The sequence below is a fragment of the Biomphalaria glabrata genome, chromosome 9 (genome assembly GCF_947242115.1).
Source record: "Biomphalaria glabrata chromosome 9, xgBioGlab47.1, whole genome shotgun sequence".
Taxonomy (NCBI): domain Eukaryota; kingdom Metazoa; phylum Mollusca; class Gastropoda; family Planorbidae; genus Biomphalaria; species Biomphalaria glabrata.
The window spans coordinates 18,070,290-18,086,460 of NC_074719.1; the positions used below are offsets into that span (position 1 = coordinate 18,070,290).

Below are 16,171 nucleotides of genomic sequence, written 5' to 3' on the forward strand. Positions count from 1 at the left end.
GAAATTATTTCTTTTACCTGACAACACAAGAATCAATAACTGAAATTAATCAGTCAGTTAATTAATATTGGTTTTTCGTACAAGGGAAACAATTTGTAATTGACTGAATGTGGGGTATAAGCTGAATTAATCCCCTTTATAGGTCGCTGTTCTAAATTGAAACAAACAATACATAACTATACAATCTTCTCATAGCATATTGAGAAAACTAAAAGCATGAAATAGAGCTAAACAAAAACAATTGCTAAAAATATTATAAATGGCACAGATTTTTGTTGTTGGTCTAGTCTAGATATAATACAAATTTAATTACATGACTGATCCAAACTAATTGATATAATTACACTTCGTATAAGCATTTATTTTTCAAAAGTAATTTTGAAACCTTGGTTTTGATTCTGGACACCTACCAAACCGAAACCGACCCGCTTCTCACTTTTAACTGATTAAGAAGGCAATAGAAAACTGGTTTCAGTTTACATGTATCGAACGTAAGCTTATTGTTTTATTTGCAGACACTATCTCGATTAATAGGCCTAGAATTCCTCCTTCGTGGTCAAATGTAATTTTAAATAAATTCAAAGATGACTATGGAGTTCAATCTTCACTTTGAAACATTGATCTCACACTTGGTCTGTTGCAGAGTTGGCCGCTTTCTTTTTTCTCAGCTTTTTTGTGGGATCAGCTTTTTTTTTTTTTTTGCAAATGGCTGATTTTTAGCGGCTCCCGAAAGGGGAAAAGACGCTATTAGTTTTGTGTGAAATGTCTGTCCGTCTGTCCGTCCGTCCCGTTTAGATCTCGTAAACTAGAAAAGATATTGAAAATCCGAATTACAATTTTTTTGACCATTCAAAGTTCTGATGCAACGGCTACTTTTTTTTTTCCTGAAAGCGAAAATTCTAATTTTTAAAATCAGTTATGCAAGCAGTTTTTTTAAAGTGAAAAAGCTAATTATAAGTTATACCTAATTTAAGACGAATAGTAATCTTATAAATTTCATTTTTGTCAACATTTTTCTAAATAGCGGAATTTTTATGTTTTTGAGGATTCGAATATGAGATTGATTAAGTAGCTAACACTTGAGGATTAACTCTGTGGATTACTTGTGTTTCTGTGGTTTATTTTGTGATTCTGTGGATTTTTGTGTGTTACTGTTTAGAGTGGACGGCGCGAAGGTTTTGTGTAGTAAAGTATTGTGTAGTTTGTAGTGTAGTTATCGTCTCTTTTCTGTCTCTGTACTTGTGATAAACCCTTATTGAAAAAAAGGACCTGGATGGTGGACTTGTCCATTCCCCAGGTACCTTGCTTCTAAAGCTGTCAGGCCAAGGGGCTGTTAAGGCCACTATGGCGAGCCTAATAGAGTGCCTGAAACTAACACCGGACGAAGTGAGTTCTCTCTATCGCTTCGAGAACCCCTTTGTCTGGTTCCTGGTCCCAACATCCGCCCGAGTGAGAACCCGTATACTAGGGAAATCATTCGGGAATGATAAGGACTTCAAGGTAGATGTCTGTACCTTAGAAGACGAAAAAATCAGGGTTACCCTTCACTGGGTAGCACCAACCATAAACAAATCAAAGATAGGAGAAATCTTTGGAGCCTTTGCAGAAGAAGGCTCCAAGATAGAGCCAATCAAGCTAGGCAACTCAGATAAGTGGGCGGCTTGGATCAAACTCCGCAAACAGACTGAACTCCCCCATTATATTCAGTTACGATATGAGGACGATCCGAGGACCTACAAGGTCCTCGTGACCATCCCGGGACGTAGACAACAGTGCTGGCATTGCGGACAGGATCAGCACTGGTCAAACCAGTGTCCAAATAGGGCGAACCCGAGACGGGACCAAAACCCCACAGAAGGTGCAAAGGAGGTAGGAGGGAAAATCTCCTATGCCATGGCCCTTAAAGGGGAGGGAGAGAAAAAGCAATCCGAGATTGATCAACAGCTAAAAAAAGATGGCTTCACAATGGTTGAAAGCAGCAAAGGAGGGGGAAAAAAACAAATAGAAGCTATGGGAGCTACTCCAAGTGGTCTCCCCCCACCTAACAGCCCTGAAAACAAATCTAAGCAAAGTAAAAAAATTAAAACATCCGGAGGGGCAAGTTCAGCACCCACCACCCCAACCAAAATAACAAGAAAGAGGGCCCTCTCTCTCTCTTCCTCATCAGAGGATCTAAACGAGGATCCCCGGGTAGAGGAGGAGAAAAGAGAGGAAGAACAGTTCAAGCTCGAGCTGAACTTTCCAGACTCCCCGTCAGTGCTAGTCATAGATGAGGGCGAGGACCCTAACACACATTCAAACACATAAACAACAAAGCAACTCTTAAAGATAAAACGCACACACACACAATAGAAAAACAAACACGCAAACCAATCTCACACACTCATGGCAGACATCAAAATTTTGACACTCAACATCAGAGGGCTTAACAATAAACACACCTACATAGCACACCTCACAAGGAAATACAAGCCAGATTTTTATCTTTCTGCAAGAGACCAACACACAGTTAGAGTACAAGGCCAAAAAAGCAGTCTCTCTTATGGGCCTCCGGGAGGGTTATTTTAGTTTAGGTAGAAAGCCACGAGGGACAGCCATTTTACAAACATCCAATAGGTTTTCAACCACACACTCATATCAAGACAATAGCGGGAGGATAGTAATAATTAGGACAAGCTCACAAAAACACACATACACGTTAGTCAACATTTATGCACCCGCCCAAAAAAAGAGAAACACGAGTTTTTTGGAATGCTAAGTGACATTCTACACACTCAGTACGCAGGAGAAAATTTGATAGTAGGGGGTGATTTAAATTACATTGATTCCCAATTAGACAAGCAAAACACAAACACAGAGGATCATACTCCTCATGTAACAATTAAAACGCATGACTATTTGGGGGGAGTCATCAAGGCTTTCCGGTTAGTAGATGCCTATAGAGAAGTAGAGGTCACGGGCCGGGTCACCACGTTCAGGGACAAGGCACACCAAATAGAAACACGGATAGATAGAGTGTATGTGCCAAGGGCGTGCGAAACAAAAAGTGTAACACATCTCGTAGAGACGTTACAATATACAGACCACAAAGGAGTCTTAGTGGAACTGCTGAACGCAAAACTAAAAAAGAAAAAACAAAAAACACCGATCTGGAAACTTAACAACGACCTCCTAAATGACCCGCTCTATTTAAAAACAATCGCAAACCTCCTCAAAAATATAATACATGACTCAAACACACCCCATTTCAAAGTCACACAAATATGGACGCTAATTAAAAGCTCCATTAAGCAGCAAAGCCAAATACTGGCCACACTAGTTAACTCAAAAAGGAAAAAAGAAGAGGAAAGACTTAAAAATTTACTAACACACGAAGAAGACGAAGCAGCCAAAACACATATACTAACACAACTAGAAGAACTATTTAACTATCAATACAAAGGAGCGGAATTGAGGTGCAAAAGTAAAAAAATAACCGAAGGGCCTAACAAACTTTTTTTATCAGCAGAACAAAACATTCAAATTGACAGAACTATTGACAACATTGTTGATAGTAAAGGAGAAACTATACAAGACCTGGACAAAATAACAGACACATTTACGAAACACTTTACTAACTTGTATGACAAGGAACAGACGGACGACAACGCACAAAAAGTATTTTTACAGAACTGCAAAGAAATACCAATTACAGAACAGATAGAGACAGACGCTCCCTTTACGCTAGACGAACTGAGGGCTGCTTTAGATACAACACAAAACAACAAATCCCCTGGCCCAGACGGTCTGACGTTTGAATTTTACAAAGCCTTTTTTCCCCAAATAGGACCCCTACTATTAAATCTATACAGCGACATGTTAGTGACAGAACAGTTACCTAGAGATTTCAACTTAGCATACATCACACTTCTACCAAAAAAACAAGAAAACAACACCTCACCTAGCGACTTTCGACCGATCTCACTTCTAAACACCGACTACAAACTCCTGACGAAAATGATTTTTTTAAGACTAAAACCCCTCATACCACACTTAATAGGACAGGACCAATACTGTAGCAACCCAGACAAAAACATCGACGAACTTAACCATTTTTTAAGAGACATTATATATTACTGTAAAGACAAAGACTTGAAAGCAGCCCTCTTTTCTATTGACCAGGAAAAAGCCTTTGACAGAATAGACCATGATTACCTTTTCAAAATACTAGACAAGACGAAGACAGATGGAAGAATGAAGAAATACATAAAGCTAGTTTACACTGATGCCACAAGCAAACTCATAATAAACCAAACCCTTAGTGGCAGTATCCCTATTAGAAGATCTGTTAGACAAGGGTGTCCCCTTTCTCCCTTTTTATACACCCTTTGCCTAGAACCCCTTTTAGAAACCATCAGGCTAGATAGTGGAATCACGGGGATAAAAATCCCAGGCCCCACGCCCGTAGTTAAAGTTAAAGCATACGCTGATGACACCACCCTTTTTCCCTCCTCAGAAAAAGACATAGCCGCAATCATAGATAAGTTTATTCAATTTGGGAGGGCAAGCGGGTCAAAAATCAACATAAATAAATCTTGTATTATGGGATTGGGCAGGTGGGAAATCCCCTTAAACATCCCCTTTAACCTTAAAATAGAGAAGGCAATTAAAATATGCGGCATCACGTGGACAAGCAACCCAACATATTACCACACACAGCAGTGGGAAAATATTTTAAACAAAACCAAAAACACACTTAAAAGATTTCTTTATACAGCAACTACTATATTTGGTAGAGCAATACTAGTAAACAACCTGGTCATCCCGAAGATAGTTTATTTAGCAAACATCACAGAACCTCCACCAACTTTTATACCAAGCATACACACAATCATTAGGAATTTTATATTTAAAAGCACTATCAGGAACATTAAACACACAACACTTATACAAAACAAAGAGGATGGGGGGATAAACTTACAGGACATCAGAACCAAAATACAAGCACTTAGATTAAAATACATAGGACAAGTAGCCAAGAACCCAAACAATTTTCCATTAACAATATACTACTACGGCTTAAGGTTAAATAAAATAATTCCAATAAAAAATGACACCCCACACCACTTTGATACAAACACACATCCATTTTACAGATCCATATCAAGAATACTCCCCGGCAATGAACATCTAATACACAGTAAATTAAAAGACACATATACAACACTTAAGAAACAGTTACAAGAAAGATTATTCAATAGGATCAAATGGAGTAGAGAGTTAGGTGTAATAGATTTCAGAGACACTTTTATAAACCTACACAGCAAACACATTACACCCAAAGCCAGAGAAATAACATACAGACTAATCTTCGGGATGACCCCTGTAGGAAGTAAGAAAAGAAATGTACACACATGTGTTTTCTGTCACACAGATAATGGTAACAATGAAAGCCATATGTTTTTAAAATGTAAAATATTTGATAATGTTAGATGCACTATGAAAGTCCTACTAGAGGCAAACTGTAACACCAATGTTAATCTTAACCTAGCTATTGTTTTAAATAAATTGCCTAAAATCAAAAGTAAGATGATTCATAAATTTAATCTAATAATAGTGAGTGAATACAGAAGTCTTGTGTGGCACAGTAGAATTAAAGTTGTTAATAACAATGTATCTTTAAATCCTTATAATCTAGAGTTAATATTTAGAAAAATAATTGAACATAGAATTGATAACTATACTGGTTAGATAGAAATTGTAATTATTGTATAATTTATTGTCCTTGATTAAATTGTCAGACCTCAGAGATAAAAATCTAAATACTGTAATCATTCTGTAAAGTTACTCTATTGGTATTATGTCAGTTAGTTTAATTGGTTATGCGAGTGTGTGAGAGTGTGTATGTACCTGGGTTAAAGAGAGTTTGGGCTGAGAGATGTGGGATAGGAATCAAATTGAACTTTATTTATCTATGGAAAACTACTCAAGAACTGTTTTTTAAAGGGAAGTCAACACTTTAAAAGAATTATTTCTCCCTCGCGGTTACGTCCTCTTTGATCATATGATCGGAGAGCATGTCACAAGTCAACATCAAGTGTGTCTGTACAACACTCACAGAACACGGCAAGCTCGTGAAAACGTAACAAGAACAGTATGACAATGTCTATATCTTAGCGGCAGCCTCATCCTAGACATACCGGGAAACAAAGGAACAAGAAAACAAGACGCAACTGAATGGAGCCTGCGAAGAGACTAGAAACAAAAATAACCAAAACCAATAATCCTAAAGAATATAGACAAGGGCAGACAATTGAAAGTCAAGAATCTTTTATGAATAATGTAATAGTTTAAGACAAATTAACTATTTTTTATTTATTTATCAATGTTTTTTTTTTGTTTTTGTTTTTTTTTAAACCCCTCGTAATGAGAGAAAAAAGAATCCTTAATCGACACCCCTATCCTGAAATAATTTACACATGACCCTAACAGAACCCTGAACAATTGTGATACAGCAGCACCTTTGCTTGGTTAACTATCCCAGAACGATTCTAACAGACCCAAGGGCCACCTTGATGATGCTAGAGTAGCCCTCTTACATCTCAAGGAGACCTTTAAAAATTGTCGTGAGAGGGATTAACCTGTTCCCTGATCAGTCTTTTTAAATACACAAGGCATACAAGGCAGCTGTACAAAACCCTATATTAGCTTGCCTTGCCTAATTACTTGCAACTACCTGGGAACATAGCATTGCTTCAAAGTCAATTTTCGGAAAGATTGTTAATGTGGCTGTGCAGCTTTGTTAATAAACTCATTTATGTAGAAGATTGTTACTGTTAAAGCAAAAATACTGAGGCCACTTATCAAGGAAGTCCTTTTTCTCTGTATTGCTTTATAGAAAAGATGTTGTTCTGTTGTGTAAAATTAAATAGTAATATATGTCTAAAATACTATTTGACGAGACAGAATGGAGGCTTAGGATGAAATCAGTCACTTTTACCTCTTCGTACTACCACCAAGATCAATACATTATGTCCCCTTTAAACATAAAGTGACAATGACAATGCCAAGTGCTTAAAAGGAAACATAAACTAATTGGATACAATCACACGACAGATTTTCCTTTGTTTCGTCTAATTTTTTTGGAAAATGTCTAAAGGGATAAGATAACTTAAATTCAGTTTGACTACAATTGACAGCGTTGTCAAACTAGTGGATATTAAATGAATTGTAATTTCTTGACCACTCATGTTTTATTTTTATTTTTTTTGAAAATGACTACAAATTAGTAGAAATTAAATGAATTGTAATTTCTTGACCACTATTGTTTATTTTTAATTTTTTGAAAATGACTAAAAATTAGTAGATATTAAATGAATTGTAATTTCTTGACCAAAAAAAAAAAAAAAAAAAAAGAATATGAGATTGATTAAGTAGCTAACACTTGAGGATTAACTCTGTGGATTACTTGTGTTTCTGTGGTTTATTTTGTGATTCTGTGGATTTTTGTGTGTTACTGTTTAGAGTGGACGGCGCGAGGGTTGTGTAGTAAAGTATTGTGTAGTTTGTAGTGTAGTTATCGTCTCTTTTCTGTCTCTGTACTTGTGATAAACCCTTATTGAAAAAAAGGACCTGGATGGTGGACTTGTCCATTCCCCAGGTACCTTGCTTCTAAAGCTGTCAGGCCAAGGGGCTGTTAAGGCCACTATGGCGAGCCTAATAGAGTGCCTGAAACTAACACCGGACGAAGTGAGTTCTCTCTATCGCTTCGAGAACCCCTTTGTCTGGTTCCTGGTCCCAACATCCGCCCGAGTGAGAACCCGTATACTAGGGAAATCATTCGGGAATGATAAGGACTTCAAGGTAGATGTCTGTACCTTAGAAGACGAAAAAATCAGGGTTACCCTTCACTGGGTAGCACCAACCATAAACAAATCAAAGATAGGAGAAATCTTTGGAGCCTTTGCAGAAGAAGGCTCCAAGATAGAGCCAATCAAGCTAGGCAACTCAGATAAGTGGGCGGCTTGGATCAAACTCCGCAAACAGACTGAACTCCCCCATTATATTCAGTTACGATATGAGGACGATCCGAGGACCTACAAGGTCCTCGTGACCATCCCGGGACGTAGACAACAGTGCTGGCATTGCGGACAGGATCAGCACTGGTCAAACCAGTGTCCAAATAGGGCGAACCCGAGACGGGACCAAAACCCCACAGAAAATGCAAAGGAGGTAGGATGGAAAATCTCCTATGCCATGGCCCTTAAAGGGGAGGGAGAGAAAAAGCAATCCGAGATTGATCAACAGCTAAAAAAAGATGGCTTCACAATGGTTGAAAGCAGCAAAGGAGGGGGAAAAAACAAATAGAAGCTATGGGAGCTACTCCAAGGGGTTTCCCCCCCACCTAACAGCCCTGAAAACAAATCTAAGCAAAGTAAAAAAAAATTAAAACATCAGGAGGGGCAAGTTCAGCACCCACCACCCCAACCAAAATAACAAGAAAGAGGGCCCTCTCTCTCTCTTCCTCATCAGAGGATCTAAACGAGGATCCCCGGGTAGAGGAGGAGAAAAGAGAGGAAGAACAGTTCAAGCTCGAGCTGAACTTTCCAGACTCCCCGTCAGTGCTAGTCATAGATGAGGGCGAGGACCCTAACACACATTCAATCACATAAACAACAAAGCAACTCTTAAAGATAAAACGCACACACACACAATAGAATAACAAACACGCAAACCAATCTCACACACTCATGGCAGACATCAAAATTTTGACACTCAACATCAGAGGGCTTAACAATAAACACACATACATAGCACACCTCACAAGGAAATACAAGCCAGATTTTATCTTTCTGCAAGAGACCAACACACAGTTAGAGTACAAGGCCAAAAAAGCAGTCTCTCTTATGGGCCTCCGGGAGGGTTATTTTAGTTTAGGTAGAAAGCCACGAGGGACAGCCATTTTACAAACATCCAATAGGTTTTCAACCACACACTCATATCAAGACAATAGCGGGAGGATAGTAATAATTAGGACAAGCTCACAAAAACACACATACACGTTAGTCAACATTTATGCACCCGCTCAAAAAAAAGAGAAACACGAGTTTTTTGGAATGCTAAGTGACATTCTACACACTCAGTACGCAGGAGAAAATTTGATAGTAGGGGGTGATTTAAATTACATTGATTCCCAATTAGACAAGCAAAACACAAACACAGAGGGTCCTACTCCTCATGTAACAATTAAAACGCATGACTATTTGGGGGGAGTCATCAAGGCTTTCCGGTTAGTAGATGCCTATAGAGAAGTAGAGGTCACGGGCCGGGTCACCACGTTCAGGGACAAGGCACACCAAATAGAAAACGGATAGATAGAGTGTATGTGCCAAGGGCGTGAGAAACAAAAAGTGTAACACATCTCGTAGAGACGTTACAATATACAGACCACAAAGGAGTCTTAGTGGAACTGCTGAACGCAAAACTAAAAAAGAAAAAACAAAAAACACCGATCTGGAAACTTAACAACGACCTCCTAAATGACCCGCTCTATTTAAAAACAATCGCAAACCTCCTCAAAAATATAATACATGACTCAAACACACCCCATTTCAAAGTCACACAAATATGGACGCTAATTAAAAGCTCCATTAAGCAGCAAAGCCAAATACTGGCCACACTAGTTAACTCAAAAAGGAAAAAAGAAGAGGAAAGACTTAAAAATTTACTAACACACGAAGAAGACGAAGCAGCCAAAACACATATACTAACACAACTAGAAGAACTATTTAACTATCAATACAAAGGAGCGGAATTGAGGTGCAAAAGTAAAAAAATAACCGAAGGGCCTAACAAACTTTTTTTATCAGCAGAACAAAACATTCAAATTGACAGAACTATTGACAACATTGTTGATAGTAAAGGAGAAACTATACACGACCTGGACAAAATAACAGACACATTTACGAAACACTTTACTAATTTGTATGACAAGGAACAGACGGACGACAACGCACAAAAAGTAGTTTTACAGAACTGCAAAGAAATACCAATGACAGAACAGATAGAGACAGACGCTCCCTTCACGCTAGACGAACTGAGGGCTGCATTAGATACAACACAAAACAACAAATCCCCTGGCCCAGACGGTCTGACGTTTGAATTTTACAAAGCCTTTTTTCCCCAAATAGGACCCCTACTATTAAATCTATACAGCGACATGTTAGTGACAGAACAGTTACCTAGAGATTTCAACTTAGCATACATCACACTTCTACCAAAAAAACAAGAAAACAACACCTCACCTAGCGACTTTCGACCGATCTCACTTCTAAACACCGACTACAAACTCCTGACGAAAATGATTTTTTTAAGACTAAAACCCCTCATACCACACTTAATAGGACAGGACCAATACTGTAGCAACCCAGACAAAAACATCGACGAACTTAACCATTTTTTAAGAGACATTATATATTACTGTAAAGACAAAGACTTGAAAGCAGCCCTCTTTTCTATTGACCAGGAAAAAGCCTTTGACAGAATAGACCATGACTACCTTTTCAAAATACTAGACAAGACGAAGACAGATGGAAGAATGAAGAAATACATAAAGCTAGTTTACACTGATGCCACAAGCAAACTCATAATAAACCAAACCCTTAGTGGCAGTATCCCTATTAGAAGATCTGTTAGACAAGGGTGTCCCCTTTCTCCCTTTTTATACACCCTTTGCCTAGAACCCCTTTTAGAAACCATCAGGCTAGATAGTGGAATCACGGGGATAAAAATCCCAGGCCCCACGCCCGTAGTTAAAGTTAAAGCATACGCTGATGACACCACCCTTTTTCCCTCCTCAGAAAAAGACATAGCCGCAATCATAGATAAGTTTATCCAATTTGAGAGGGCAAGCGGGTCAAAAATCAACATAAATAAATCTTGTATTATGGGATTGGGCAGGTGGGAAATCCCCTTAAACATCCCCTTTAACCTTAAAATAGAGAAGGCAATTAAAATATGCGGCATCACGTGGACAAGCAACCCAACATATTACCACACACAGCAGTGGGAAAATATGTTAAAGAAAACCAAAAACACACTTAAAAGATTTCATTATACAGCAACTACTATATTTGGTAGAGCAATACTAGTAAACAACCTGGTCATCCCGAAGATAGTTTATTTAGCAAACATCACAGAACCTCCACCAACTTGTATACCAAGCATAAACACAATCATTAGGAATTTTATATTTAAAAGCACTATCAGGAACATTAAACACACAACACTTATACAAAACAAAGAGGATGGGGGGATAAACTTACAGGACATCAGAACCAAAATACAAGCACTTAGATTAAAATACATAGGACAAGTAGCCAAGAACCCAAACAATTTTCCATTAACAATATACTACTACGGCTTAAGGTTAAATAAAATAATTCCAATAAAAAATGACACCCCACACCACTTTGGTACAAACACACATCCATTGTACAGATCCATATCAAGAATACTCCCTGGCAATGAACATCTAATACACAGTAAATTAAAAGTCACATATACAACACTTAAGAAACAGTTACAAGAAAGATTATTCAATAGGATCAAATGGAGTAGAGAGTTAGGTGTAATAGACTTCAGAGACACTTTTATAAATCTACACAGCAAACACATTACACCCAAAGCCAGAGAAATAACATACAGACTAATCTTCGGGATGACCCCTGTAGGAAGTAAGAAAAGAAATGTACACACATGTGTTTTCTGTCACACAGATAACGGTAACAATGAAAGCCATATGTTTTTAAAATGTAAAATATTTGATAATGTTAGATGCACTATGAAAGTCCTACTAGAGGCAAACTGTAACACCAATGTTAATCTTAACCTAGCTATTGTTTTAAATAAATTGCCTAAAATCAAAAGTAAGATGATTCATAAATTTAATCTAATAATAGTGAGTGAATACAGAAGTCTTGTGTGGCACAGTAGAATTAAAGTTGTTAATAACAATGTATCTTTAAATCCTTATAATTTTAGAGTTAATATTTAGAAAAATAATTGAACATAGAATTGATAATTATACTGGTTAGATAGAAATTGTAATTATTGTATAATTTATTGCCCTTGACTAAATTGTCAGACCTCAGAGATAAAAATCTAAATACTGTAATCAATCTGTTAAGTTACTCTATTTGTATTATGTCAGTTAGTTTAAGTGGTTATGCGAGTGTGTGAGAGTGTGTATGTACCTGGGTTAAAGAGAGTTTGGGCTAAGAGATGCGGGATAGGAATCAAATTGAACTTTATTTATCTATGGAAAACTACAAAGGAACTGTCTTTTAAAGGGAAGTCAACACTTTTGAAGAATTATTTCTCCCTCGCGGTTACGTCCTCTTTGATCACATGATCGGAGAGCATGTCACAAGTCAACAACAAGTGTGTCTGTACAACACTCACAGAACACGGCAAGCCCGTGGAAACGTAACAAGAACTCTATGACAATGTCTATATCTTAGCGGCAGCCTCATCCTAGACATACCGGGAAACAAAGGAACAAGAAAACAAGACGCAACTGAATGGAGCCTGCGAAGAGACTAGAAACAAAACTAACCAAAACCAATAATCCTAAAGAATAGAGACAAGGGCAGACAATTGAAAGTCAAGAATCTTTTATGAATAATAATAATTAATAATAGTTAATAATTAACTATTTTTTATTTTATTTATCAATTTTTATTTATTTTATTATTTTTTTTTTAAACCCCTCGTAATGAGAGAAAAAAGAATCCTTAATCGACACCCCTATCCTGAAATAATTTACACATGACCCTAACAGAACCCTGAACAATTGTGATACAGCAGTACCTTTGCTTGGTTAACTATCCCAGAACGATTCTAACAGACCCAAGGGCCACCTTGATGATGCTAGAGTAGCCCTCTTACATCTCAAGGAGACCTTTAAAAATTGTCGTGAGAGGGATTAACCTGTTCCCTGATCAGTCTTTTTTAAATACATAAGGCATACAGGGCAGCTGTATAAAACCCTATATTAACTTGCCTTGCCTAATTACTTGCTACTACCTGGGAACATAGCATTGTTACAAAGGCGATTTCTGGAAAGATTGTTAATGTTGCTGTGCAGCTTTGTTAATGAACTCATTTATGTAGAAGATTGTTACTGTTAAAGCAAAAATACTGAGGCTACTTATCAAGGAAGTCCTTTTTCTCTGTATTACATTATAGAAAAGATGTGGTTCTGTTATGTAAAATTAAATATTATTATTTGTCTAAAATACTATTTGACGAGACAGAATGGAGGCTTAGGATGAAATCAGTCACTTTTTCCTCTTCGTACTACCACCAAGTTCAATACATTATGTCCCCTTTATCCATAAAGTGACAATGACAATGCCAAGTGCTTAAAAGGAAACATAAACTAATTGGATACAATTGCACTACAGAGTTCTTTTTGCTTCGTTTAATTTTTTTCGTAAAATGTCTACAAGATAAGATAACTTAAATTCAGTTTGACTACAATTGACAACCTTAGCGTTGTCAAACTAGTGGATATTAAATGAATTGTAATTTCTTGACCACTCATGTTTTATTTTTATTTTTTGAAAATGACTACAAATTAGTAGATATTAAATGAATTGTAATTTCTTGACCACTCATGTTTTATTTTTATTTTTTGAAAATGACTACAAATTAGTAGATATTAAATGAATTGTAATTTCTTGACCACTGATGTTTTATTTTTATTTTTTTTGAAAATGACTACAAATTAGTAGAAATTAAATGAATTGTAATTTGTTGACCACTCATGTTTTATTTTTAATTTTTTGAAAATGACTACAAATTAGTAGATATTAAACGAATTGTAATTTGTTGACCGCTCATGTTTTATCTTTATTTTTTTAAAATGACTACAAATTAGTAGATATTAAATGAACTGTAATTTCTTGACCACTCAAGTTTTATTTTTATTTTTTTGAAAATGACTACAAATTAGTAGATATTGAATGAATTGTAATTCCTTGACCACTCATGGTTTATTTTTTTTTTTTTTTTGAAAATGACTACAAATTAGTAGAAATTAAATGAATTGTAATTTGTTGACCACTCATGTTTTATTTTTAATTTTTTGAAAATGACTACAAATTAGTAGATATTAAATGAATTGTAATTTCTTGACCGCTCATGTTTTATCTTTATTTTTTTAAAATGACTACAAATTAGTAGATATTAAATGAACTGTAATTTCTTGACCACTCAAGTTTTATTTTTATTTTTTTGAAAATGACTACAAATTAGTAGATACTGAATGAATTGTAATTCCTTGACCACTCATGGTTTATTTTTATTTTTTTTTTGAAAATGACTACAAATTAGTAGAAATTAAATGAATTGTAATTTGTTGACCAAAAAAAAAAAAAAAAAAAAATGAGATTGAGCCTTTCAAAACAATAACATTATTTATTCCGAACCGAGGGTCCCGATTTCGAATCTTAGTGAAGACTGGGATTTTCAGCTTCTGAGTCTACCCAGCTCTAATGGGTACCTGACATTAGTTGGGGAAAAGTAAAGGCGGTTGGTCGTTGTGCTGGCTACATGACACCCTCGTTAACCGCAGGCCACAAAAAAAAACAGATGAACTTTACATCATCTGCCCTATAGACCACAAGGTCTGAAAGGGAAACTAGTTAGGCCAGGTTCACATCTAACTTTACATTCACTTTCACCTATCCTTTGATCTGCGGGACCGTTGGGGCACTACACAAGATCTGTTAACCTTCTTTCTTCATTCTTATCTCTCATTTGTCTTTGATATAATTTCATTCGGATCTTCTTTCTGAAAATATTGAAGCCTACCTGGGTGGACCACTGGTCGTGCGGTTTGCGCGCTGGACTGTCGTTCGGATTTATCGACGGTCGAAGGTTCAAACCCTGCCTGCTCCCATCCCCCGTCGTCCTGCGGGAGGTTTGGACTAGGAAGTAAACTATCAACTCTGAATGATTATCCGAATTATGTAAAAAATTTTACTTCGGGGGCCGATTTTGAGTTTGTGTTTCCACACAAACTGTCCTTTGTAACCTTGTTAAGCATATTTTGTTGCAAAGTCAATTTCGATACATAAGCTTCAATTAGCGCTACTTGACGAGAGGAGCAGACTGGATCTGATTTTGACTTCATTATGAGTACGTGCACCATTGTGCTGGCTACTAATCAATCACTAAATGTATATTAGTTGCCTGTATGTTACATGTGTTCATTAAAATTACAGTTAGCTCAACCTCCTGGTCTGGGCTTCTAGTGAACATTCTGGGAGCATTGAAATAACAAAAGTTCTTCCAAATAGGACCACACTTACGTATTCGTATGTTCTGGTCATTTCAGGGTGGGGAAGGGAGAGAGATAAATTAAAATGTTTAATTCAACAAATAATAAACAGTTTCATTTATTTTATTACTTTTTTATAAACCATTTTACCCAGAGTTTAATGTTGAACTGATTTACTTGTAGGAGTATTAAACATTTATAAGTTATGTAACACTAGTTACTTAATGCATGCTGTATTCCCAAACAGGGCTCAAATAGATCCTCACTGGTGTGCATGCCTGGAGTGGACCAAGGTCAGTCTGGACAGCCGAATTGTCAAAAAGGTCATCAGAAAAATCGTCCACACTTTCAACAATTACACCAAACCTTTTCGAAAAGATTGCGCGGTCCTTAAACTTCAGAACATCACGTCTGCTGTGAAGATGAAGGTGAAGGACGCAGTGTTAAAGTTCAGAGATACAAGCGATGGAGGCCGAGGTCGTTTCGGTAAAATGGACGACACCACGGAACTATCACAAGTGCTCTATCAGGTGATTTTTTAAAATAATCCCATAGTTGTAATCAGGTTGGGAAAAACGGTGTTATTTCATTTCATTGTCTATCTAATTATTAGATTGTATGCATATTAATTAGACTTTTTTCACTTTAAAAATTAAAATAAACAATTTTTCGTAAATATAGGTAGTTTATAGAACTGAGATTACTTAACTAAGTAAGACAATTTTGAGAAACAAAATATTGACAAAACTCTAAAACCGTCTGCATAAATGTTTTAAAATATGTCGAACGGTTATCACCCTTACTAAATAAGCTCCCGTGTTTATTACTGTTAATAGTGAAAGTTTA

At 36.6% G+C, this 16,171-nt stretch overlaps 1 protein-coding gene across 4 annotated transcripts in view; it reads left to right on the forward strand.

Annotated features, from left to right (window-relative positions):
• The window catches only part of LOC106052529 (uncharacterized), a 57,477-nt gene that overhangs the window by 32,352 nt on the left and 8,954 nt on the right, over positions 1-16,171 (forward strand). For all 4 annotated transcript variants that reach the window (XM_056040921.1, XM_056040918.1, XM_056040920.1 and 1 more), the window contains exon 8: positions 15,573-15,855. In XM_056040921.1, coding sequence (XP_055896896.1) covers positions 15,573-15,855 — 283 coding nt within the window. The remainder of the gene's footprint in view (positions 1-15,572; positions 15,856-16,171) is intronic.